Source organism: Diorhabda carinulata, chromosome 6, assembly GCF_026250575.1.
Source record: "Diorhabda carinulata isolate Delta chromosome 6, icDioCari1.1, whole genome shotgun sequence".
NCBI lineage: Eukaryota > Metazoa > Arthropoda > Insecta > Coleoptera > Chrysomelidae > Diorhabda > Diorhabda carinulata.
Window position 1 is genome coordinate 16,816,873 of NC_079465.1, and position 27,083 is coordinate 16,843,955.

At 32.7% G+C, this 27,083-nt stretch overlaps 1 protein-coding gene across 1 annotated transcript; it reads left to right on the plus strand.

Annotated features, from left to right (window-relative positions):
* LOC130895723 (4-aminobutyrate aminotransferase, mitochondrial-like) lies at positions 1 to 27,064 on the plus strand. The gene is made up of 8 exons (XM_057803226.1): positions 1 to 180; positions 7,861 to 7,979; positions 9,731 to 9,898; positions 14,991 to 15,195; positions 17,038 to 17,316; positions 20,307 to 20,568; positions 25,388 to 25,653; positions 26,839 to 27,064. The coding sequence occupies exons 1-8, from the start codon at positions 132 to 134 to the stop codon at positions 26,958 to 26,960; spliced, it is 1,470 nt and encodes a 489-aa protein (XP_057659209.1). The 5' UTR covers positions 1 to 131; the 3' UTR covers positions 26,961 to 27,064.
* Positions 27,065 to 27,083: the final 19 nt, after the last annotated feature.

Below are 27,083 nucleotides of genomic sequence, written 5' to 3' on the forward strand. Positions count from 1 at the left end.
GTCAAATGTCGGCATATAAATATCCAAGGTTATTATTTTATCCAATTTAGGTAGGTAATTTATGTTGGCTTGGAGTTTTGTATTTTATATTCGTCGTGATATTTAGTATAACGCATCGTGATAATTTAGTTATGTGGATGAAACCAGTTTCAACAATAGTGCAACATGCATTAAAAACAGGTTAATAATTTATTTACATTTATTTTATTACGATCTTATGATGAGATATTCAGTCTTCAAACAATTTTTACAATTCATAAAAAGTGGTTTTGAAAATGCAGGCAGTTTTTTAGGTTTGTCCGTTTTATAATACTTACAGTTTCTTTTGAGAAAATTCAAAACATTGTGACACATATCAGTAAGAATAATTATCTATGCAACAAGTGCAAAAACTAAGTGTTTATTGCACGCGACGTGAATTTGTCTAACGTTTCCCAACATGTCGAGTGCAATAAATACTTTTTGCACTAGTTGCAAACAAAATTTTTTCTACGTCCATGAAAAGTTTTATTAGGCTTAGAAAAATAAAAAGCGTATTTTAAGAGCAAAATATTTATTAATTAATTAACACTATCGGTTAACATTGAGGAAGTTAAGAACTAGTATTTAGGAATAATTTAACTTTATTTGTACCATTAATATTGAAAGTAGATGTACGATTTTGCAATTTTCAATATTAATATTTTCTAATTCTACTTCTTGATTTGTGTTTTCTCTAAATGTACTAGTACTTGTTATCTGTAAATTGTCATTTTCCTCAGCTTGTAATATTTGTTTTGCAATATTGAGTTTGTTTGCAAGTAATTGCTCTTCGTATCCTTCCGCTACTGTAGACGATTTCCAACCACCGTCTACAATATCTGCAAGAAGTGTTGCGTATATATATAGACCGTAGACAGAAACTAAAATGGATAAATCCATTAATGACATTGCATGGATGGCTTATCCAAGAAATTCATTCTAGGCTGACGTTTGTTAATTCAGAAATGATGATATAGTATAATAAATAAGTTGAATTTCTCTTATTTTTAAAACGGCCCATGTATTTCTATGGAGCCCTCATTTCACTTGAAGCCATTATTCAAATGATTTAAATAAATTGAACAATTGATTATAATAATAAAAATAAATTGAGGCTAGTAAACTTCAATCTGTTTATAACGTATAGTCTACTACATGTTTAGTTTGGTTATTTTAATTCAAATGGTAGTAGAAAAATACTCAAAAACAGACTATAGTTTTCCGCGTTTTCTTAATGTTTAATCGGAATTATGATTATTATCTCTAATTTAATGATTGATAGTGAGTCAATGAGTATGTCACAAAAGAGAAAAAATCTGGATAACTGATTAATAGTCAAATAGTGCTGAAAATTCAATGATGATCATTGGAATTAAAAATACAAAACAAAATTAAAATACAAATTAAGTGGGCCAAAAATTCGAAAACGAATACTTGTATTGGAAAATTCTATATGGCAAACTGACATTATTTCGGCTGATATATATTTTAATCACTTGATTATATACTAAACTATAATTTGATATGATACAAACATTTTTTCACAAATTCTTCTTGTAGGTACTTTTGTATTTGATAAGATACTGATATCAATGATAAAGGTCTAGTAAACCTGAACAGATATTATTTTATTATTTTTAGAAAATGTTATCTAGTTAATGTACATGAACTTATAGTGTAGAATTTGATTTAAGTACTGCATTCAAGGTCATGTTATTTTAGGTCATAGCAACAGCCTTGGGATATGGGATTAATCTTATTAATTAAAACAATTTTATAAATATAAAAAATGTATTTTGAATAAGCCAATGGTGTACAACGTCTACTATATGCTGACGAATTGAGTTTTGTTTGAACCAGGGATTCCTAAACTATTTTGAACAAGAGACTACTTTTCTGTAATAAATTATTACATCAGACCGTCATAGCTAAGTTACTTTGAAAATTCCATTTCCAATATTTTTTCATTGATTCAAAACACTACATCAAAAATTTAACGGTTGATTAAGTCAGTTGATTTCATTACCAAAACTCAACAAAATAAATAAACAACACTAAGTAACAATCAAAAATTTAATGTGCACAACCTCATTGATTTAGGATGTTTTTATACGTTGTCAAAATATTTGTAAGCAAACTGGAACCTTTCTCGATGGGATATGATGATGAAAAGCGGTAAGGTATTTGTTAACAATGCTCCACAATGCTCCACAAGATAACTTGTGTCAATGATGAGCTGCAACCAAATGTTCTGAAAGCTCAAGCTCCTCGCCTGCGCTTATGGTGAAGAGCTTTTCTTCTATTAAACATTAATCTTTAATCAACAGAGGAAGATATAAACAGATCCTCAAACATGTAATACGCCAAGATAAAATAAAACCAGTTTGGCAAATGCGAGAATCGTAATCAGTTTTTCCTACCGATATAGGATTACACACGAAGGCCAAAGTTATCGATTTTGTTTCAATCAAGTTGAGATACCAAAATTGAGAGACCGAAGATATCAGTCCAGTAATAAATATCAACATTACAATTCTTCAGTTTGTCTCTTGTGAAAACGCAAATTCAATAATAGTTCAAAATATTGATATATAATAAAAACTTTTTTGTAATCAATATCTCATGGACTAATCAGCAAACAAATGGGAAATCAAGGAATTGCTCTTTATTGACATAACTGTTTGTATTCTAAAAACTTGTGTAATCTAAACTTTCGATATTTGTTACTAAAAATTATCTGTCAAAAACGCAGTTAATAACAAGTACTTCAAGAAGTCTCGACGGAAACAAACAATATTCCTCCATAGAAATAGCTTTGTCGATCTGTAGAATTGATTCTGCTCTGGTGTCATTTCTAAATATATAAAAAGATAATTTTTTGGCACGTATTTACATATATCGACAGGAATGTGGATAGGATTCCTTCTCCCATTGAACCAATGGAGAAGGAATTCTATCGTGTCCTTCAACAGCACGCAATATATTCTTGAAACCTACGCAATGGCTAATGAAATTAGGAAAAATGTTCAACCTCTGCAAACCACTGATTCAGTATCCGAAAATACTATTAGCATGACCTTACCTGCTAAAGATTGCATCTTGAAATTTTTCGATGGTAGTGATACTTCGTAACCCGTCTTTTGTCTTTAGGGATACACTTCAAAAAAATATTTGTCTTTAAAAAAATAACTCGATATCGTTTTTCATATACTATGTTTTCCGAAAATAAATGGTCTTTACCTTTATTTACCTTCAAACACACAGTAATATGCCTTCAGAGATTAGCTTTGTCAAAAACAAAACAACATTTGTCTTTAGAAACTGCTTTCCTAAAAAAAAATCGTTAATTGTCTTTAGGACCCGTCTTCAATATAACAAACCATTATTTGTCTTTAGAGACTGTCTCTCAAAACGACAATTATCTCTAGAGATTGTTTTTTTCAAAAACATAACATTTGTTTTTAGAGACCATCTTAATGAAACCTTTAACAAAGACAAACCGTTATTTCTCTTTAGAGACCGTAACTAAAAAAAATCAAAAATTCTTTTTTAAGTAAACGAACGCTGCCTTTAACAAAAACAAACGAACAATTTTTGTTCTTCTTTGGAAACTGTTTTAGTAGAGTGCCATAAGGTATAATAATGGTAAAACCTCGGAACCCAGGGCCAGTTAATGAATCTATATATCAAGTGTTAGACTGCATTATTAAAACCTCAAATAAAAAAGAAAATGGCCGATCTCGATTACAACAATTTACTGAAAAATGAGAGGCGGAAGGGGGGAAAAGTGTTTATAGTACGAAATTTAATTTTATGCGCAATAAATTATGTTTGCAGAGTAACTTCAATGTCAATTTATTGGACTGTCATACAAAATTATGATTTATACACATTACTACATATTGTTCATTATTGTCGTCGTCGATCTCGTTGATGTATATAATTGTAATAGACCCAAATTTACTGGAGAATACAATAATATCTTCATAATGGTTCGTTAACCTCATTTTTATTGTTTTATCGTCAGGAATATGGTCAATTGTAACGATACTTTTTAATTCAAACACATGTAACAATCAGCGTGATATTTAGCTCCCTGAGCTACTAAATCTAACACGCCTACAATTCTTTTATGAATATTGCTACAATATTCACTTTTGTCTTCACATATCAAACTTAAAATACTTTTCTTGAAATCAGAAGTAGTGACGTAGCTGATTTTTTGTCTTGACGATTTGGATTTACTTTTTTTCTTCATTTCATCCGCTTCTTTTTCACATAAAAAGCATCTACTTTTCCAACCAAAACCAAGTAGCCGTTTTTTTAAGTGGAGAGCATGCTGATGCGGTGTTCTTCCTTTTTAAATAAGAATTAATGCATCCTTTATTGATATATTTTTGCCTGCATACCGAATGCATGTAGACAAATATGCGAGTATTTAAATACTGAGAAAGTCCATCCGCTCTTTCCGCAGAAGCAGCTTTTAATGTCGATATGCCTCTAGTGACTTTTATAGTATCACCTAGTTCAGAGCTTGATTCAGAACTAGATCCGATTTTATCACAAATAAGGCAATCATTGCTTATACTATCACTACTTGATGGTTCGCCCATTTTGACACGAGGCTGCAACAACAAATATTGGTAATATTAATAACTAACCTTTATATAATAATTAATGACTTATATTATTAAATTTTACTATTACATTCTAACTTTTAACATCGATTTATTATAGAATATACAATTGAATATTCATAATTGTTTTCAAAAACATGTAATATAAATGAAAAACAAATACTTACTATCTATGCCACTATTTTCAAAGTTTGTAGAACTCAGTAATGTTCAGTAATTAACTTTCATCATGCTCACTGCACAATAATATGAACATTAATTCTAAATAAACAAAAATATGATATAAATATTTTTCAGAACGAAAACAACAGCTACGTATTAAGCCTAGCAAGTTACCACGTGTACTATTCTGTTAGTGCCTGCATTAACAATACCCAACAGCTGCTGTTATCCCCTCTATTCCCCTCCCCAATCTTCATCGGTATACCTGCAGTCCCTACAGATCCAAAATCAATTTTGTAATAGTTGTTGTTTTTAATTAATTAATATTTTATTAATAATAAATTAATAATTTTAATTAATTAATTAATATAAATTATTACATTAAATTAATATAATTGACAGAATACTCCAAAATACTAATAATTATTTATAATAATAATTAAAAAATTGAGAACGCATAAATTTTTTTAACATTTTTCTATATACTATTAAAAACATATTTCCAACGTTTATATAAAGATTCATTGACTGGCCCTGGATTCCGAGGTATAAACCTTACGGCGGCCCACTATTTTATTCAAAACGAAATCACAATTTGTTTTTAAAGAACATTTTGAAGAAACCAAACTTTACCTTTAACAAAAACAAACCGGCACTTGTCTTAAGAGACTATCTCTAGCAAAAAACCTGTCAATGGTCTTAATAGAGTGTCTAACAAGAACAAAATTGTCTTAAAGAATGTTTTATTTGAGTTCATCTTAAAGAAAATAAACTGTGCCTATAACAAAAAACCGACAATTGTCTTAATATAGTGTCTCTAAAAAGAGCGAACCGATTATTGTTTTAAAGATTGTTTTATTTGAGTTCATCTTAAAGAAGACGCCTTGTTCCTCCAACAAAAACAAACGAACAATTGTCCAAGGAGAATGTCTCTAATAAGAACAAACCGAATATTGTCTTAAAGAATGTTTTATTAGAGTTCATCTTAACGAAAACGAACTGTGCCTCTAACAAAAAAAAAACAAACAATTGTCTCTAGAAACTGTTTTATTCAAAAAGAAATCACAATTTGTTTTAAAGACCATTTTAAAGAAACTAAACTTTACCTTTAATAAAAACAAATCTGTTCCTCCAACAAAAACAAACGAACAATTGTCTTTGGAAACTGTTTTATTCAAAAACAAATCACCATTTATCTTTAGACACCATCTTAAAGAAACCAAACTTTGTCTTCAACAAAAACAAACCGGCATTTGCCTTAAGAGACTATCTCTAAGAAAAACAAACAGGCAATTGTCTTAAAGACTGTTTCATTCAAAAACACATCGTCATTGTTATCTTGAAGGTAACGAACATCGTCGTTAACAATAACAAACCATTTTTTGTCTTTATAGACTGCAAAAACAAACTGACAATTATCTTTAGTTGCTGTATCTAAGAAAAACAAACCGACTATTCTCTTAAAGATTGTTTTATTCAAAAACAAAACAACATTTGTCATTAGAGACTATCTTAATGAAACCAAACTTTGCTTTCAACGAAAATAAACCGTTATTTGTCTTTAAAGACTGTCTTGAACAATAACAAACCGACAAATGTCTTTAGAGACTGTTTTACTCAAAAAGAAAACACAATTTTTCCTAAAGATTATCTTCAAGAAACCAAAATCTGTCTTAAACAAAAACTAGCCGTCATTTGCCTTTTGAGTCTTCCTTCAACAAAACTACACATTTTTTTTACAGACTACGTTCAGTATCTCATTACGGTCCAAGTTAAAATTAACATTCTTACTATTTCGATTACTTGATATTATTTTATTTTCATCAGCATCATAAAACTGTGATAATAATATCTCACACTCCTGATGGGAACCATTTAAGATCTGTTAAGTCATACAATATGTCTCTTATTTTATGCTCCATTAATGTAATCATCTCGGATTACCTAATTTTTGACTAATGTGACTTTGAAGAGTCAAAAATCTACGTCTACGTCAGTTATTTAACCTTCCGTCGGGCGCATTTAATCTATAAAATGAATAGAATACATTTTGGTCTACCAAGTTACTGTGTTTTATTACAGAGAGTAGACCTTCCAGTTTTCTAAGAGTTGGAGACGCAAAACCTTCAGAGGTAGCTGAATTCAAGGAATTTGTCGAATTACTCTATCTGGCAGAGGTACTAAGGAGTGATCGGCAATCCTTGGAAGAACTGGGAGGTTAAGACGAATATTGAGTGAAACGGTTTCATTAATTATAAGAGAATAAAATTTCTTATGTCGTGATGTGTCGTGTGACGATAATATTAATACCAGAAAACTCAAGAATAATTGGCAGTCCACAATATGGTGCAATGATTTGTAAATATTTAGATAAAATTTTCCCTATCATTTGGATCGGGAAATGACGCAATTAGAAGTACTGCCGTACGAAGTTGTCCCAAATATCGCTCAGCTGTTAAATATTTCTAAAAGAAATATAGACCAATAAATTTCCCTACCCAAATATAATTTTTCGGGGCGCTGGATGTGTTTTGATCGAATCCAGTGGGGGTTTTCCCAAGCCCAGTGGGAAGAATTGTGTAGATTTACTGTACCACTTGAACAAAACATTTTAAAATACTACGGTATTTAGATATTTTGAATTTTCATCACAAAGCCTCATGAGTATTTCACGAAATTCTTTTCTCAAGAACACTTGTTCGTGAACAAGTGAAACTTTGTATGGGTACAGTTTTTATTTCTTCGTAAACTTTACTACAAACGACTGACTAATATTTTATTGCAAGACAATTTCTGGTGAGTTGTCTTTTATTGACAGCAAAATATAGAAATTTGCATAGTCGCTTATTCTTGGTCTCATTAAAACTTCTATCCTCTCTTTTTCGGTTTAGAGAACTATAATAAGAAATGTATTTGATCTCTTAAAGGAATTGCGTCCATTCAGGTTACGAATCATATTGCGCCTGTCAGAGCGTTAACTAGCATTAGTTTTTCTGTATATTAGAAGCACTTAATTTCGTTTAGATATTTTCTATTGTAGGAAGTGTTCGTGCGACATCAACAATTTTGGCAGGTGAACCAACCGAACCAAAAGTGGTTACATCTGAAATACCAGGACCTAAATCGAAGCAGTTAATTGGAGATTTAGATTCTGTAACGGTACGTACGAGGATATATTTAAAAATTCTTAGCCTACTATAGAACCAAACAAAATTTCAATGTCAAAATATTTTATTACTCAACATATTCTCCTCTTAATTGGATACGTTTATTACAGCGAACCTGCAACGTCTCTAGACCTTTCAAAAAAAAATGTTTCTTCTTGCTCTGCAAACCAGACCTCCACAGCTTTTATTACCTCCTCGTTGGAAGAAAATTTACGAGCCAAATCAGGTGAATAAGGGGGTCTTCTTGTAATTCAAACCCTAAATCACGAATTTTTTGCATGGCAACAAGAGATTTGTGTGCAGGGGCGTTGTCCAACAAAAACAAAATATCTTTGGATAGCTTTTCTCTTCAATTTTTCCCGTAGAGTGGTCAGTAATGTCGAATAGTAATCTCCAGTTATTGTTCTACCCTTATCAAAAAAATAAATCATGATTACTCCATGGCAATCCCAAAAACTGAAGCAAGAGCTTTTCCAGCAGTTTTTTGGACACGAAACTTTTTAGGTCTTGGAGAACCAGATTGTCGCCATTCCATCGATTGTTGCTTTGTTTCTGGATCGTAGAAATGTATCCAAGTCTCATCCATAGTAACAATTCGGTTCAAGAAGTCTACATCGTTTTCAAATCGAGCACAGATCGAACGAGATGCTTCTACCCTTGCTCGCTTTTGGTCAACATTCAAACACTTGGGGATCCATTTTGCAGCAATTTCTCTCATGTCCAAATTGACGTGAACAATATGATGAACGCTTTAGTATGAAATATTCAGTGCTTCTATTCGACGATGTGATAAAATCATGTCATAAACTGAATCGATATTTTCGGGGAGTGACACAGAAACTGGCCTTCCCGATCGGTCATCATCTTCAATGGAAAATTGACCTCTTTTGAAGCTTGCAGTCCAATTTTTCACGGTCGATTACGAAGGACATTGATAACCAAGGGTATTAAGCATATCGTCGTAAATATGTTTACCTCTTAACCCTTTCAAATACAGGTACTTGATGATGGCTTCGATTTTCACAATATCGGTGGACATCTTTTGGACTTTTTTGGCGTCAAAATTTACACTGACACACAGTTATTGTTCGTTGCTATGGTAACGCAATATTTTGTTTATGGAACTGGTCTAGGCTAACTAGATATCAATGCATCCTCGTATTTAATAAACTGATTGTTCCTTTTCCTTATTTTTGTGTGTATAATACAGCGCTTCCATGAGTTGAGAAAAAAAGCGAATTATCTCGCCACTCCTGAACTTTTAAGATCTGTTAACCTGATATTAAGTTTTACAATTTTATGCTCTATTAACGTATCGTTTCGGATTACCTAATTCCTATTATTGTGACTGTGAAGAATTATAAATCTATCTATTTGAGTTCTATTTACTATTTTATCCCTAGAGATTTATTGTTAACTGATCGTCCCCTGACGGAAGTCGACATCTTACTTAAGCGATCCCATATGTCCCTTAGACCCTTGAAGTTCTTTTAACTTATTACTCACTTATTACTCACCCTTATTTTTGTATAAATGTGACTCTAACAACCATAAATATAATTAATTACAACTTTTGTATAAAATAGGATTAGTATTTAATATACACGCATAGTAGTCAGATTATTGAAATTTTTCGAATATATTATATGACCGCTGTTAACGTTCTTTAGTCGAATGACTTTGCACTCCACGTAGTTCCCTAAATATTTTAGACCAATTGTAATATTAAACTTTCTTTTGCAGCAAAGTTCTTCTGTACAATTTTTCGCAGATTATGAGAAATCTATTGGAAATTACATTACCGACGTTGATGGTAATTCGTATCTGGATGTATTCATGCAGATTTCTTCCATGCCTCTTGGATATAACCATCCAGATATGTTGGAAGTTTTCAGAAATGAAGAAAATTTAGTAAGTATATTCAAGCTAACTATAACGTTCAAATGAATTAGAAATTACAATCAACTGCTTTCATATAATAGATTTTAACTATTGCCTAGGTTTTTTTAGAACAATAACAACTTCTTTCTTGACTTAATTTTTCCCATCGTCTAACAGTAATTTTATTAATAGTTTCGATCACTTGTGTTCTGATTACAATCTTATCTAAGAATCAAATATATTAGTTAGGGTGTAGTGTTAAGAATCAACACAATTTTAAGACATGAATGTTATGTGATACATTAAATAGCGGATTCTCTAGCTAATTATTTAAAAATAATAGTTCTTATACAACGAACTCTTCTTTACATTTCAGCAAAGTAGTTTAACTGTTACTTGAAGGAGCAAAAAACACCCAAAGTAAAAAATAACAAAGGATTCTGCACCTTCAGCGTTGCCACTGTTAAAATATCTGATTTAATATTACAGCACTTCATGCCTTGAAGGCACGTGGCGAGATTAATTTTTACAATTGAAAAATTTACAAAATATATATTTTTCGAAAATTTTAAGCTCTGTTTTATTCTTCTTTCTCTACTCTCTTTACTATAACTCTCAATACATTTCTGTCCTCTATTCTTTCCCTTCACTCTTCTCAAATCCGATGTTACCTCTTCTATCCATTTATTTTTCGGCTTGTTTTTTCTTCTTCTTCTAATTCGCTCTTACAATGCGACAACCATCTTGCGCGCAGCTTCCTCATGTCAAAATTTTCAGTTAATATGCGATCTAGCGCACTTTTTGAAAACCTTAGTTCAGTCGATCATCCAGTACCGCTTTGTGGAATCGTCACTCCTTTTTGATCGACCAGCCTCGTTTAAACTATGTTGTCAATTATTTATTTTGATAATTAAAAAGCAGTATGATCCATAGTAGAATCTAGTTCAGCTTCCATATTGGTTGGGACAAGGTATTTGAACTAAAAGTATTGTATCACATAACGATGATCAATTTTTACCATGTTTATAAATTCACTGAAAACGTTCTCTATTGATGCCTGCCAAACAAATACTAAACAACGTGGTGTCTTCAAACTTGAAACGTATACTGTATAGATTGTGTACTTTTTAATGTAGTGGTATTTTTCAAGCAACTACCGCCATCTCTAGGTCAGACCATATTAACCTCATATTAACTCACAGATTTCTGTTTTCCTTTTTGTTCAGCTACCTAATACAATCTGACAACACCGCTTGGAATTTCGACGTAACCTCTGTTTTGTTTTGTTTTCGTCCTTATTTAACCCTTAATATGTTTCATAAAATTTTTTTTCCGTTTTATCGTTATTTGGGCTGAAACTATACTGAGATTCCACTATTAGAAAAGATGGAATGGTTTGAAGTTTCTTTTAGAACGACTGACTCGAATTTTAACTTATTTGTTTTTTCTTTATTACGTATTCAACACAAATTTTTCATACATCAAAGTCAAATAACTTGATACATATTTCTAAGTAGATAAACGGTTATATTTGCGTAGTTTCTTTTCAATGTCTTCCAAACCATTTCAATAATATTAAACATACAATAATGCGGGCAGTCTTAATAATAAAAATATTATTTTTTACTCCATTTTAAATAAAGTGTGTACTTTTTTTGAAAGAATTTCACTCAATTTTAAATGTTGAAACGGAAAAATTCAGTAATTATTTAGTTTATATTGCATACGCCCAATTTCCTTGAAATTTTAGTATGTTTTGTAGAAGAAAATTTAGATAATAACGTGTATTAGATTTTATCACAGTAATTATAATTTGCGAAATCTGGATTATCCTTTAAGTTTAATTTATGAAATGTATTTAATAAATTATCTAAATCGTTCATAAAAATTAAATATTCAAAATTTCTAAATTATCTCTTCCTTACTAAATAATTTGATAAGGGTAGATAAAAAGGAATAAAAAATAAGGAGACTTGGCACTTACAATGATTTGAAGTCCTGTCCCGCGTAGAACGTAGATCGCGACCGCATCTGAATGACTGCGCCAATTATAATTTTCGGAGTTCGAAAATTAATTTTAAAAATATTATTCAACACAAAATTACAATAATTTTATGTAGTTGAATGAATACAATTGATCCCACAAACGAACTAACTAATATTCATTAAAAATTTGTTTACAATAATCCTATTTTATATTTGAATAAATGCTGATACATGTTTATGGAATATAATCTTTCTATGTCGTATTTTTAAGAATCCTCTAGATTTTTCTTTATGTAACTTAGTAGCTCTTTTTCCGACAATAATGAAATCACCGCGCAAGAATTTACACGACACCCGATTTCTTTGTTTACATCTGTTTGTTATTGTGTGCTTCTGTGATTTGCTTAATCAAAAATTTAGAAATATGACAAATATTCCATCAGTTGAAATATTGTAGCGAATATGATCACAAAATAACAATTCTTGGAGCTCGCTGATGATCGTGAGAAATTAATTTTTTAATTGATCAAAATGTGCTAAGAGGTGAAATAATATGTACAGAATGTAGTTCATTGCTTTCTATACATCGCGAGTCTTTATCTTTCCATTTTCCTTAAGTGCACTAACAGGAACATGGTTCCATGGAATGCATATTGACATTCAACATGCGTGCAGAATAATCGCGTATTTTTTGTATCACCGACCACCACATCAGGCCGAATTGAAGGAAGATTTCAATGTTTCATCTGCTACCGCAGTTGATTGGAATTCGTTTTCTTAAGGTTTGTGAGTTTTGGGTAAACCGAACGTCAAGAAGAATTGGTGGTGAAGGGCACATTTTTTAGGTGAATAAAGCGCATTTTGGTAAAAGAAAAGGTACTCATTCGTTATACCACCACCACGGAAATTGCGAAGTATGAATAATAAAAGTGTCTGGATGGGGTGGAAGACTATTTACTATTTTTATTTAAAAAAATGACTACGTTAGGTTAGATTGGTAGAGGCGGAGAGAGTGGTTTCGTTTCACAATTTGGATTTCGGTTCAAATTATTCTTCAGTTGCTGTTAGTTTATAAGAGAGACATGTCCGTTTTAAACATTTTCGGTATTTTAGAACTTGTAGGAGATAAAGAAGGTGCAGTAAAATTCTTTCAATACCGTGGCATAATAAAAAAAACTGCGTTTGTGTAGGAAGAAACATCCTATGACTGTTACGTTCAGCGGTGGATATGCAGTAAACGCTCGTGTAATGAGGAGAAGGGACTAAGGATCGGTACATGGTTGGAGGGTATCAGACTATCATTAAAGACCATCGCTCTCTTCATATATGCCTGGTCGCAGGAGTATTCCTCATGCAAATTTTTAGAACGAGAGCTGGCTATGAGCGATTGGAGGAATTATTTAAGGGAAATTTGTGCGAACTCAATGCTCCGAAATAAAAGGAAGATCGAGGGACCCGGCATGACTGTGGAGATTGACGAGAGCGAGTTCATGTGGAGGTCTAGGTAAATAAAAATTATTATGGAAATATTAGGATGGAAATATATTCATTAAGTTTTTTTGTATTTTTCCAGATATAAAAATGTCGACTCTTTTGAGCAGATATTGTTGATTTCGATAAAAAATTGTGAAAAATATTATATACTTTTATTTACATATATGTTTCATAAATAAATTTTATAATTTTCACGTGATCTTTTTTGGGATTATGTATGTAGTATTTTTTGAAAATATGATTTTTTTTTGCGTTTTCCACCTTAATTTTAATTGCTTTTCTTCTAAAACATTGTATTTCGTCGTTATTATTATTATTATTTCGATGGTTGTGGTACAATGAAAAGGACCCAAAGAAAATACCACAAAGGCCGTATCATTCGAGAAACGTGGATGTTTGGAGGAATAGATCCGGTATCTAAGGGGTGCTTTACTCAGACTGTTACGAATAGTTCTGCTAAGATTTTGCAAGAAATTATTACGCGTCACTTTGCTCCTGGTACCACGATTATTTCCTATTGTTGGCGAGGGTATGTCTTTTAAGAGAACAGAATTTTGAATATCCTGTAACCCACGCTCATACTCAAAATATTGAGCAGCTATGGTGAGATATTCGTGATAACATACCTCGTTATGGAAGAACTAAATCTCATTATCGTCAGTATTTTGGGGGATTTCTATTTAAAAGACATTATTCATATTCAAATATTTGTACGTGTAAATAAGTGATTATTGTTAGAAATTGATTTGTGTTATTGCATTAGTCGTAACTAATTATATTTAATGTTGGAGATGATTGGGGGAAGGTGGCGGGATATTAAAATATATTAAAAATTTTTAATAGCTCCCCCCGCCATTAATTCTCAACAAACATCAAGTATTTGCAACATATCAACTTTTCAAGATAGTGTACATTTTCCAATGTTCATACCTTAAAAACTATGTGATGGAATGTTTTCCGCAACTAACATATATACAGAGTCTTTCAAAACGTTCGCATGCGAGTTATATCACTGCATTAAGAGAAAGAAATCGATTAAAAATCACCAAACAATCACATGTCTATAACGAATGGATTAATCGCAAATTAACAATAAGGTTTAGCCAATCAAAGCTTGTGGAACGTTTAAATTCCTCGCTATCGAGCGGTCGAGAGAGCCATAAAAGTATTTAGCTGCTGCCGCATTTTTGAACTTACCTTTAATTCTAAAACGTACTCGTAAGTTTTTCGGCGCATATTATTATCGATCGTTCTGAACGATCTATAGACATGTAATTGTTTGGTAATTTTTAATCGATTTTTTTCGATTAATGCAGTGATATAACTCGCACGCGAACGTTTTGAAAGACCCTGTATATATATTCTTTTTCAGCATAAAAAACTGATAACATACTGAAATTTCAAGGAAATCGGGCGTATGCAACCTAAACTAAATAATTACCAAAATTCATCAAAGGATACTGGACCGAAGAATTGAGATACAATTTTAATTTTTTAGGTCGAATTATAGTTTTTTAGTTTTAGGAGTTTTTTGATATATTTTTTCGTGCGTTACATTTGGTAATCCATTATTTGTAATTTCACTAGTTTTACCCATTGAGATTCCGAATATATTTTATTGAAATAAAATATATTATTACAGAAAGCGTTAGTCAATCGTCCTGCATTAGGCTCATTTCCTAATGAATTCTGGCCACAGAAGCTTAAAGATGTTCTAATGTCTATTTCGCCGGGACTTGATAACGTAATGACAATGATGTGTGGCTCCTGCTCGAATGAAAACGCTTACAAATGCTTATTTATGACATACAGGAAACATCAACGAGGAGAAAAAATTGAATTTTCAGGTAAGTATTACATTATTTACTATTTTTCAAATTATAACTTATAGAGAGTGTTTCTAAATTCGGGAGGTGATTTCTCGTATGAAATTAAGATGGGTCTTTCCTATAACAAAATTTCCTCAGCCCTCCCGTTTCCGGAATATCACAATTAGAAGGTGGTGACCAAAATTGAGTTTTCTTTTCAACAATTTCAGTAATGCTAGAAACTTGAAATTCTGTAATTTAATTATACTTAGGCATAAAGGAGGAGATAAAAATCAAACATCGAATTATCGCCCAATTGCAATCCTTTCCACGTTATCTAAGATCATAAAAAGATTGGTCAAAAAGAGGCTTTTATCATTTCTCTTTAAATATAAAATACTTACAACCTATCAATTCGGGTATTTATGTAACAAATGCACAAATGATGCTATATTCTTCCTCATAAATAATGTCTACTCTAGCCTAAACAGCCATCACTCCACGGCAACAACTTTTTGTGATTTTTCTAAGGCTTTCGATTGTGTCAATCATAATGTTTTAATCAATAAATTGCAGTACTACGATTCCACAGAATACCTCTCGCATGGTTCAAGTCATACATTACAAACAGAAGTTAGCTTGTAAGGCTTGATACAACAATGTCTTCTTGCAAGCCAATAGAATGTGGAGTGCCCCAAGACTCAGTACTAGGCCCTATTTTGTTTCTTCTGTTTATAAACGACATCAGTGGTAAAATATGTCTATTTGAAGAAGAAACTTCTCTTGGAGCAGCCCTGATCTCACGGCATTTCATATCTAGTGACATAATCACCCTTAAATCATGGTGAGATTCTAACCTTCTCGGTCTAAACGTTCCTAAAAAGTTTTATCATATAAAAATGTATTGCAGCCTTTTCTTTTGAATAACACCATCATTGACGTCGTTGAATCTGTAAAAGACAAGTCCTTAAAATGAAGGTTACTTATTGCCACCTTATCTAAAAAATTAAAATTTTCAGTTTCCAAAGAACTGAACTTACCCACCTCTTTAACAGTTTATTATGGCCTTATTGAGTCGCATCTCCGATATGCCCTTCCCTTCTGGACTACGTGGGCGCGCTTCATATTGGTTTAATTTTTTTATAGACTTATATAAGACTTACATACTAATTATCACCTATTACTATCTTCTATAATTTGGTTTTCTTTTGTATATTGAAATTTTATTTTACTTTGTATCTTTATTTAGTTATTTTTATGTTTGTTTTTAGTTTTTACAAGCTTTTATCTACAAATTGTAACAATTTTTTGACAATAAAGCATTTCTCTCTCTTTCGTGCACTCGCGTGCACTACGAGTATTTTTTCAATATTCCTGTTATGTTATACGGGGGTGAAATTAGCAGCCCTTTGCTTTATTCCCTATCTAAACTTTTTTTCAAGATAAAGTTTTATGAAATAAAATTATAACTCAAACATATTTTTTATACTTAACTTTTTTTACCAAATCCAAAAGCTGCACAAAAAAATAAACACCATAATTTATCATTTTTTTAATGAATTCAGTAAAGATATAAAATGTAATACGATTCATAATAACCGCTGGAAATAACCATTTTTAGCCAAAAATACATGAACGTAGCTAACATGTCATGAATTGTCGTATACGTTTAGAAAGAAAAAAAACTCAATATCAGTCACCACCTTTTAAGGGTTGATATCTCGGAAAGAGATGGGCTGAGGAAATTTTGTTATTAGAAAGACTTATCTTAATTTCATACGAGCAATCCTCCGGATTTTTGTCGCATGAATTTAGAAACAGCCTTTATAATCATTTGTGCTAGATTTGTGTACGTTTTTATAAATTGCGTTCCATTTTCAGACGAAGAATTGTCATCTTGTATGATAAACAAGCCCCCTGGTGCACCCAACTTATCGTTACTTTCTTTCAAAGGAGCTTTCCATGGTAGGACTATGGGGACTTTATCTACTACACATTCGAAAGCTATACACAAGATTGACATACCTGCTTTTGATTGGCCAATTGCACCTTTTCCAAAATATAAATATCCTCTAGAAGAACATATTAGAGAAAACAAACAAGAAGATGAAAAATGTTTAGTTCGAATAGAAGAATTATTTGAAGAATTTAATAAAAAAGGTTTGTATAGAACATCACGTTGTCTATATATGAAAATAAGAAATTTGCATTGCATACTGTAGGCAAGTTCGCATCTCTTATTAACATGTCTAATAAGAAAAAATACAGGGTGTCTCAATAAGAATTAGATTTTAGTTTACCTTCAGTCTCTGAAGACGATAATTTGGTTGTCGAAACGCGCGTCAGACAGTGTAATTTCCAGTGTTAGTGTAGTGATAGTGTGAACAGTGTGTTCAGTATGAATATCACCAAGGGATCCAGACATTCCAACTTAATAAGATATCATCCATAATATAGAGGCGACAAAACACTTATAACAAATGTGACCTCGAAAAAAACCTTTTTTGTCCAACTCTAGACAATTGACCAAATTTTAGAAAAACAATCTAATTAAGGAACGTGAAAGTGATAGAATTTCGCATATATTTGATATTACAGGTTTCAATATATCTTATCAAATAAGGAGTAGTTAGTTGATTGAAGTTAAGGGGCCTCCAATCAGTGGAAACTTGATAAAACAATATTTTCAAAATCATATTATATAATATTATATTTTTATATTATATGTTATATTTTTAATTTACACATTTAATAACAACAACTGTTAATATGAATGCTGATCTCCGACAACATATCGGTGACCGTCACCTTTTTTTTTCGTTTATCGTGCTGAATAATACAATTATACAAAATATTGATTACCTTCAACATAAGTAAATCGAAATAATCACAAGGTTTGTTATATTTTTGGGTGGCGTTTCTAACTAAACGTGTCTGTTAATCGACTGGTATTACACATTTTTGATTTATTGTGGCCTACAATTAACAAATACTTTCTGGTCCAACAACCTTCGCACTGAGAGCTAGTAGACACATTATTATGAAAAAAAGTCTGCTCCTTTTAACCTTTGTTGATGAATCGCTCTAGTCCTTATAGATCAGTTAGATGTTTTGTAAAAACGAACAATTTTGGAAACTCGAATTGTAAAAAAGGAAAAAGAACACCGGTACATTCATAAAAATCTATATTTATTGGAAACAGGTATTTTAGGTGACAAAAATTGCTTTATAAATAAATATTTTTCTCGATATTCTTTATTTATTGATAACTTATTGTACGACAGTTGTTATTTAAGTTAACTATAGTATCAGATAATCGTGTTTTAACATTAATTCATTTTGAACCTGGTTTTATACTTAAACTGTGTTTTCTCAAGAAGTGCTGAATACAACAAAGTTTCTGTTAGAAGTAAGCTGTTGATTGTAATCATTTCTATGACACGCATGTTTGGAAGTTTATTTTGACTTTGAAAACGTGATCGCAGGTTATTTACCTTTCTGGCAGACACTTATTCCGTATCCGTATATATGTATTACATACCACATCTCTTGAACCAATTTTATCATGTATTAAAGCTCCTCCCACTCCATTATCTAATTATATAAAAAATATTTCGGAAAAAACTATGGAGTGAAATAAAAACTATACCAGAAAATTGAAAAAATACACAGATATACCTCAAATGAACTAACACTTATATTGTCATATACGGCCCGCGGGCTGCTTCCGGCCCCTGGGCCGTATCAATATCATTCAATGTGCCACAGAAGAAGTCGAATCATGTTTTTTAGAGCTTTCAGACGTAAATTTTTTTACCTTTTTAAAAAACTAATTTCCAACCAAAATGAACCTAAAATCAAGATGATTTATGAACAAAAACAAATTTTCAATTGGTATACATGTTGAAGGTGAATGTATGAGGTATGGCTATTAAATAACGAGACTGCGCGCCCTAGACGGATGAGGTGATAAACTAGTAGTGCGTTGGGTATCTAGATATCTTGTCTATGCTTATTATATTAGTTTTTTTGTGCCGAAAACCATGTGTGACGAAAAATATGAACAACGTATCAATCTCAAATTTCTCGTTAAATTGAAGAAAACTCCGACTGGGTCCTATAAATTGTTGCAAGAAGCCTATTGGGACAATTCTCTATCTCGTGTGCGTGTTTTTGTGTGGTTTAAACGCTTTAATGAGGGCCGAGAGAGCAAATCAAAATTCAAGGCAATGTTGATCGTTTTTTTTTTCGACATTAACGGTATCGTGATGACTAAATGGGTTCCAGAGGGTCAGACTGTCAACCAGACTCACTATTTGTTAGTTTTAGCAACAATGCGAGAACGAGTTCATAGAAAACGGCCTGATTTTGCACCAGGACAACGCACCTGCCTATAACGCGCTATCTGTGAAGCAGTATTTGGCCAGTAAGGGCACACCGGTGCTTAAACACCCGCCATATTCACCAGATTTGGCAGCGTGCAACTTTTTTGTTTCCGAAGATAAAATTTCCTTTGAAAGAGACCCTCACCAAAGAAGACAGCACTGTTTCGATTAATGGAAAAAACGTAATTGAAAGGTGTGTGGTAAGGGGAGGGTAGTATATTGAAAGGTAGCATTCGAATTTAGAATAATTTTTATAATAAAACCCTTTTTTGTAACCAGTCGCGTTATTTAATAGCCAGACCTCGTATTGATTAATATCCAGAATCTTGAAATCAAACGGCGGACAAGCTGCGATCACATTTTAAGAGTCAATATTGATGTTTTTCGACGTCTAGGCACGCCCAAATAAATCCTTCATGGAAATATCTTCATTTTACCTACGGCAGGTAAAATAATTTCCCTGTTAGCATTAATATGAAGTTTGCTACTATACGGTAATTTTGCTGAACGTTATTGAATTACTGATCTTTTTTTAATACTTATTTTTACTCTATATTATTCTATTCATTGGTCCTATACTTCTGGTTCTTAGCATTCCGTCTTCTAGATGTCTTCTGCCTCTTAATATCTCACAACTCTACTTAAGTGAATTTACTGTGACCTCGAAATTTTTCTATGATAAACGTGTGCATCAAATGTTTTTGGAATAAAATATTTTCCGAGTGTTCGTGTTTATAACTAATTGAAAATTGTTTTTATTATTAGGTTCCCCTGTTGCCGGTGTAATCATTGAACCAATTCAATCAGAAGGTGGCGACAATGAAGCTTCTCCCGAATTTTTTCAACAATTACAGAGGACTTCCAAAAAATATGGTGCTGGTTTTCTAATTGATGAAGTGCAAACTGGTGGCGGGGCTACTGGTAAAATGTGGTGCCATGAACATTTTAATTTGGATTCTCCGCCAGATGTAATGACGTTCAGTAAAAAAATGTTGACTGGTGGATTCTATCATAATCTAGATCATAAGTAAGAAAAACTATTATTCTTATTCTAAAAAAATAGTGGTTTGTGACATATGAATGGAAAGTGAGTTTTTCAGACGACTGCTGTACAATTGCCTTTAGATCTTCCATCTTTGGACCTTATGATTCAATTCGAAGCTATGGGGATGGCATATAGGCTGTATATCTGTATAACCCTAACCTAAATCTAAACACAGACTGCAGATGAATGTCCTATGATTTTATTTTGATCAGTGATATAATGGCGCTTGCAACTGCATATTACTGAAAGAACAATGAACGGACGACTCCATTTGGTACACAAATAGCTCCAGAATGAATAGATTCATCGAAGCAGGCTTCTGTAGAGAACAGCCCAAAATGAGACATTTTTTCGCTTGGGGAATCAAGCCAAACTATACGTTGTAATAGAAAGTGGTCGGGCGATACTTAATCACTACCAAAAAACTCATTTTAATCTGTTACACATTAGATATCTTATGAAAGTCTAACGACCGAATAGGTTTACTCTAGGATTATGCTGATGTGTAAAGAAGTCCTACATGAACTAATTATTTTGGTAACGAAGCAATTCTTGGTGTAGTTATCATATCGCTGAGAAGTCTACTTTCTATCGAGATGAGTAGCACATCAACAACTAGCTTAGAACAAGTTAAGGCCTTCTGTCTATCACCTGCTCCCTTTGAACTGGTACTGAATACAATTCCCAATAAACATTTTCTGTAACTTATGGTGATTCCTAGTTATATAAAGACTATATAAAGGTAATGAAATTATATAAAAAGGTTACGAAGTTTTGTAAGATCACCTTTTAGTAACACAGTTATATTACGGTTTTATAAAATTTCTGTAACTTGTGGGTATATAAAGAAGTGGTATAACTGTTTCCATCACCATTTAATAAAACATGTAGTAACTGTTACCAATGTGTTTATAACAAATTTGTATAAGGTTTTCCGTTACCTAAATTATATAACTATATAGGCTCTGAGTTATATAATAGTGTTTCTAAACACAATTAAAAAAATTGGGGATTATTAGTGTTTATATATCCTATTAAAAAACTTTTGGTAAGCAAGTTAGGGACAACCGTTTCTTTTATATACATCGGTTACCTTAAGTAAAATCAATTGCCCTTATATATATAAACTTATTACAGATGACGATTGACAAAATGGTTGCCAGTATCGATTGTCGAATAAGAATATATTATTAAAATACAAAGTTAATACTAACAGACTAACACCAGTTGTTTGTGAGCAGTGAGCAGCAGCAGTGTAATAAACATTAATTTATTATTGTAAAATATCGCTATGTTACGAAATTGGAAAAAAATAAAGCACAGCTCTGCGTTTCGGCGGAAAGTGACAAAAAATTTTAAACGAACCGTAGATTGTGTACCGGTTACTGCTACTGTTAGACAGATAAATAATGAATTTTTTCCGCCACCAGATATTCCTCAAATTACAGAACAAAATGATAGCAGTCCAACGCCAACGACGGCAGAAAATGATCTTACTACTACTACATTTAGGCTGCTCCTCAACTATTACTTTTAGATCATTATTATTTTCATTTCTTTGCTGTGTTTGTTGACCAAAAACTGCCTCTGTGGCCTTCTGTAAAAATATTGGTATATATTAAGCACTAAGTGTAGGTAAATTGTTTTAGTAAACATCTAAGAAACTTAAATATTTGGTAGGTTTAGAGATCCGCACATGCATGTAACCACTTTTAAGTAGGTAATAGAGTAAAGCTCTGATGTACACCCTCTTACATCTTCATTTTTAACACCGAAAAGCACTGATTGTTTTTAGTATGCAGTGGGATCAGGTTTGGATAAAAGCCTGCATAATACATAATACATAAGACATTTGAATGTTTTTTTAAATATTTAAAACTTATACTTAATACTTAATACTTATACTTAATACTCTTAATAGCAAACGTTTTATTTTTAGTTAAATTAAGGTTATGTTTTATATCAAACATGTGTTAAAATCATTGTCAAACTTGAAATGTTCTTTAAAACTCAGCTGCTCTCACGTCAGTTATTGAAAACGCGATGCGCGGGTTGCCTAATTAAGTATATAACAACACTTTCAGTAACGTATGTTACTTTTAATTATATACGAGATCCTTAGAGGCTTTAAGTTTTATTTTAACACTACTAGTAACTCTAAACACTACTATATAACCCACAAAGTTATATATCATTACTATCGGTTATATAAGATCACAACAAGTGATTTTTAGGTTTCCATTATTTGTAAAATTACTATACAATGATTCCGCCATGATTGTTTACTCAAATTAAAAAGGACGATTCATTATGCCTTCAAAAAATGAAAATTAAACTTATTTGAACGACATGGAATCCAAAATTAATATCACCCTGTTAAATAGTGGTTATAGGAATATCTTTGGCCACATTATTTAGCATCTATGTTAAAAATAAAATAAAAAATAATTTTTTTTATGAAATAAAATTATTTATTGTTGGATATTTGAAAGGCCCGTGCGTTTTTTCAAGGCATCTTGTTCATGTTAGCAGTAAAAACCGTTTCCCTCATGAAATTCAAGTCACTGCAATGCTAAAAACGCCTAATTAAGATAAATGTTATACGCCATTATATGTAACGTGTATATAATATATATTTATCTGCCATCTTATAAATTTTTTTTTTTTCTGATAATAACCCAATAAGAAAAAGAGCCTTGTAATAAAGTTAACAAGTCCAAGCGAGAGAAAACATATATTTGACAGGGAGAAGAGTAACAGAAATATTATCAAAACCATTATAGGCAATGTTTATAAGGGTAACAGTAACATATATAACGCTACATTTGACCACTAAAAGGCTCCAACCGTGGATTTTTAAGTAGTTATATAGTGGTTGCCAAAATGTTTTCGTTACTTTTGGTTAAAACACCTAAGTTTATATAACGTTACTAACCTAAAGTTTTCCGTAACCTTTATATACTCCCCATTTAAGCTCTTTAAGGGGTTTTTACGAGTAACAGAAATATTACGGTTACTATCATATATACATTTAAGTTATTTAATGAGGTGATATAATATTTAGGGCAACTGTTATATAACAAAAAATGTTTATTGGGTTTGTGACTAGCTATGAATAAGCCTTTCAGTTTCAGACATTAAAAGTCCAAGGCCAGGTGCGCAATTGTCTTCTTCAAGGACCTAGTCCTTTGATAGTTTTTAGGAAGGGACAAAGGGTTTATTAGGAAGCCTACGTGCGCAAAGGTTTTTTCAGTTCACAATGGGTTTAATACAAATAAATCAATCATTTATTCTGTTTATACCACCAGTACACCAACACTCACAATTACACTGTCTGACGCGCGTTTCAATAAGTCCCTGCCAGTACTTATAGTAATAATAATAATAATAATTTGTAAAATATTCCAGTTTCATCCGCATTAAATATCTCACAATCAGAAAATTGTTTTCGTAGATTCGGCCACATAGATGTCAACCAGTTTGTGGTTGAATTTTGATCAACAGACGAGGTTTCACCGATTATTTTTCCCGCCACAATATTATGTCGAACTTTAAAACGACTTATCCAGCTTGCAGTACAATTGAAGTCGAGAAATGTTATGGTCAATATGTAGGATACTTTGTAACATAAAATGAGAATGAATAGTACATTTTGTTTACTTCAGCAAAATACATATTTTCACAAAATACAAGGGTTTTAATAGTTGAATATCCTGTCTTGTATGCGGAAATTCAAGATATAAATTCAGAAAATGCACAATTGATGCTTGTTCCCTAGTGATTTCCATCCAAAACTCTGCGAATACTACTCGACGCTCCATGGTATATCTCAAATGTAACTATCCACAATGACCTAGTTACCATTCATCAACGATGTCAGCAGAACCAACACGAGCAATTATAAAGACAGCTGTGCAAACAATTGCAACCAATAATCATAACTTTATCAAGCCACACACTGTCTGCAAAATCCAGCTCGTTTGGGTGCCCGGTCACTCAGACAACAAAGACAACGACGAAGCAGTCTCACTCGCCAGACCGAGATCGGCCAACTCACCAATGAGCCCAGAACCCCTCCTTGGTGTGGCCAAAAGAGCTGTCTGTCATCACGTCTCTCAACAGCCTTCTCGCAAGGCGGGCTCAGCAGAAATAGAGAGACGCCTAGCATGAGACAAGCGAAGACTCATATAGATGTACCCCATTCGTCTCTCTCCAAACAACTGTTCCAGCTAAATAGGCGCGAAATGTCACTTTCACATCATGAGCATCACGTATGATCCGGAGGACCGTTGATGCATGGAGGAGGACGAAACTGCGGACAACGTTTTCTGTGAGTGCCCTGAACTCACACGGGCGCAGTTTAAACACCTGGGAAACCCCACAACCTGCCTAACGACATAAAAGGGTTCAAGCCAAAGCGCCTGATCGGCTTCTCAAAGGACATCGCACTTTGGTAACGTCAAATGGTGTACGACGGGTCTATTTGAACGCCTATGTGCTCAACTGCTTCATGGTCAGCAATCACTACAAACTATGAAGCCCCCCACTGTGAGGAAGAAGACAAGATACACTCGCAGAAAACTGTTAATGAACGGTATCTGCCACAAGACACTCACCTGCATCATACCATTTACTTATTAACCAGTAGAATTAGATTGTAAATTTGCAAATGAAGAAAAATTTAATTCAATATTATTCAATTCACAAGGCTAACTGTCTTGACAATATTTTCTCATTAGTTAATAGAATATTTTCTAGTTGTAGATAAAAATAATTATTGACTAGATTTTAAACTTTTTAGGCCTAGTCAGTCGTATAGAATTTACAATACGTGGATGGGCGATCCCAGCAAGTTACTTTTATTAGAGGCGTTCCTGAAGGTAGTCAAAAAACAAAACCTTTTGCATCAAGTTAATATTGTTGGAGATAAACTTAAATCTGGTTTACATGAATGCGAAAAAGAATTTCCAATTATAAATTCAGTGCGAGGAAGAGGTACATTTTTAGCTGTCAACGTGGAAACAACAGCTTTGAGAGACAAAATAGTAGGAAACCTTAAGAAGAAAGGTAATAAAATCAACTACATATTAATTTTCTTCTAATTTTAACATAATTTCTAATCCCAACCTTGCAGCTCTACATAAAAGTAACTCTGCTAATAAATTTAATTACGTATAGGCACCGCAAATCCAAAATACTGCATCCGTTGCACTTCTACCGGCCATTCCGCAGACTCTTGAAAGGCCAAACCATTCTGCCCCTCTTATAGTGCATTTGACTACAAACCAGAGAAATGCCCAAAATCAAACTCCCCTACATGCAAAAATTGCGGCGGTTCTCACCCCGTTTTCCACTCTCGGTGTCCAAAGAGGATGGAAATTCCATAAATCCCCCGGGAAACTGACCAAGTCACTCTGAAAAAACCCTCCTCCCTATGACCTCTCAACTGACACCAAAATCCTGGAAACTACCATCATAAATGCCATCCCCAACGCTTCATTCCCCTTTTATTGATACAACTGTACCGCACCGCAATCATTTCGCCTTTATCTAAAAGCCAAGTACCTTCCACTGAAGTACAACTCCATGTTGCCCCTTTTTCGTTAATACTAAAACCAACCCTGTCGGCAGACTTTTCGCCGTCTCTCCCATAATCAGCAAAAGAAGCCCGATCTCCCACACACTCTTCGTCGAACGTCGGTGTTGCAGGTTTTCTGCGGTTTCCCTGCAACCTAGCTAGCCAGTTCTCCAGCCAAATGGCCGACGATAGCGCGATAACGCATTGACAGCTGTACCCGCCAAATTAAAAGAAAAAAACAAAGAATAAAAAAAACCCAAAACGGGAAGAACCGTTTTTGCTTGCAAAGTCTCTTTTCGATTTCTTCTCGCCAATAATCCTAAATCGTCGCTTTTCCTCATCCAGGAAGTTATCAAACACAATCTCACGCAACCACCACAACCCCGGCTCTGCAGAAGAAAAATTCCTATATCAGGGCCCACTCCAGCAAACCCCCTACTTATAAAAATTCTTATCCTACCAAACTTTAACCTCATACATAATTTAATAGATGTAAAGTTTCCTGTACAGTTTTGTCGATATTGACAACTGTACAAAAAACGATATCGAAAATTACATAATGTGATACGACCTTGAGTGTTGCTATTTTTAAAGAAATCTGAATATACTCGAATGTCATAAATCAATTATGATAATTCTTAAATAAAGTATTCAAATCACTTGGTATATTTCAGGTGTTCTTACTGGAGGATCTGGTGATCAAGCGATACGATTTAGACCTTCTTTAACATTACAAGAACACCATGTAGATATACTATTAGACCGATTCAGAAAAGTTCTAAAGGAACTGAAATAAATAAATTTTATAAATACCAATTACGTACAAGCTTACACAAGTTTCAAAAGTTGCAGATATTGATTTTCCAATTTTATTATAGAAAAATAAATATACTACATATATTGTTTTGTATTATTTATA

Bases quoted from the DNA above. Each gene is read 5' to 3' on its own strand.
- LOC130895723 (XM_057803226.1), top strand. From the start codon at position 132: ATGTGGATGAAACCAGTTTCAACAATAGTGCAACATGCATTAAAAACA. The intron at 15,196-17,037 runs GTAAGTATTACA...TTCCATTTTCAG, and splicing joins AGAAAAAATTGAATTTTCAG to ACGAAGAATTGTCATCTTGT. The intron at 20,569-25,387 runs GTAAGAAAAACT...TAAACTTTTTAG, and splicing joins TATCATAATCTAGATCATAA to GCCTAGTCAGTCGTATAGAA.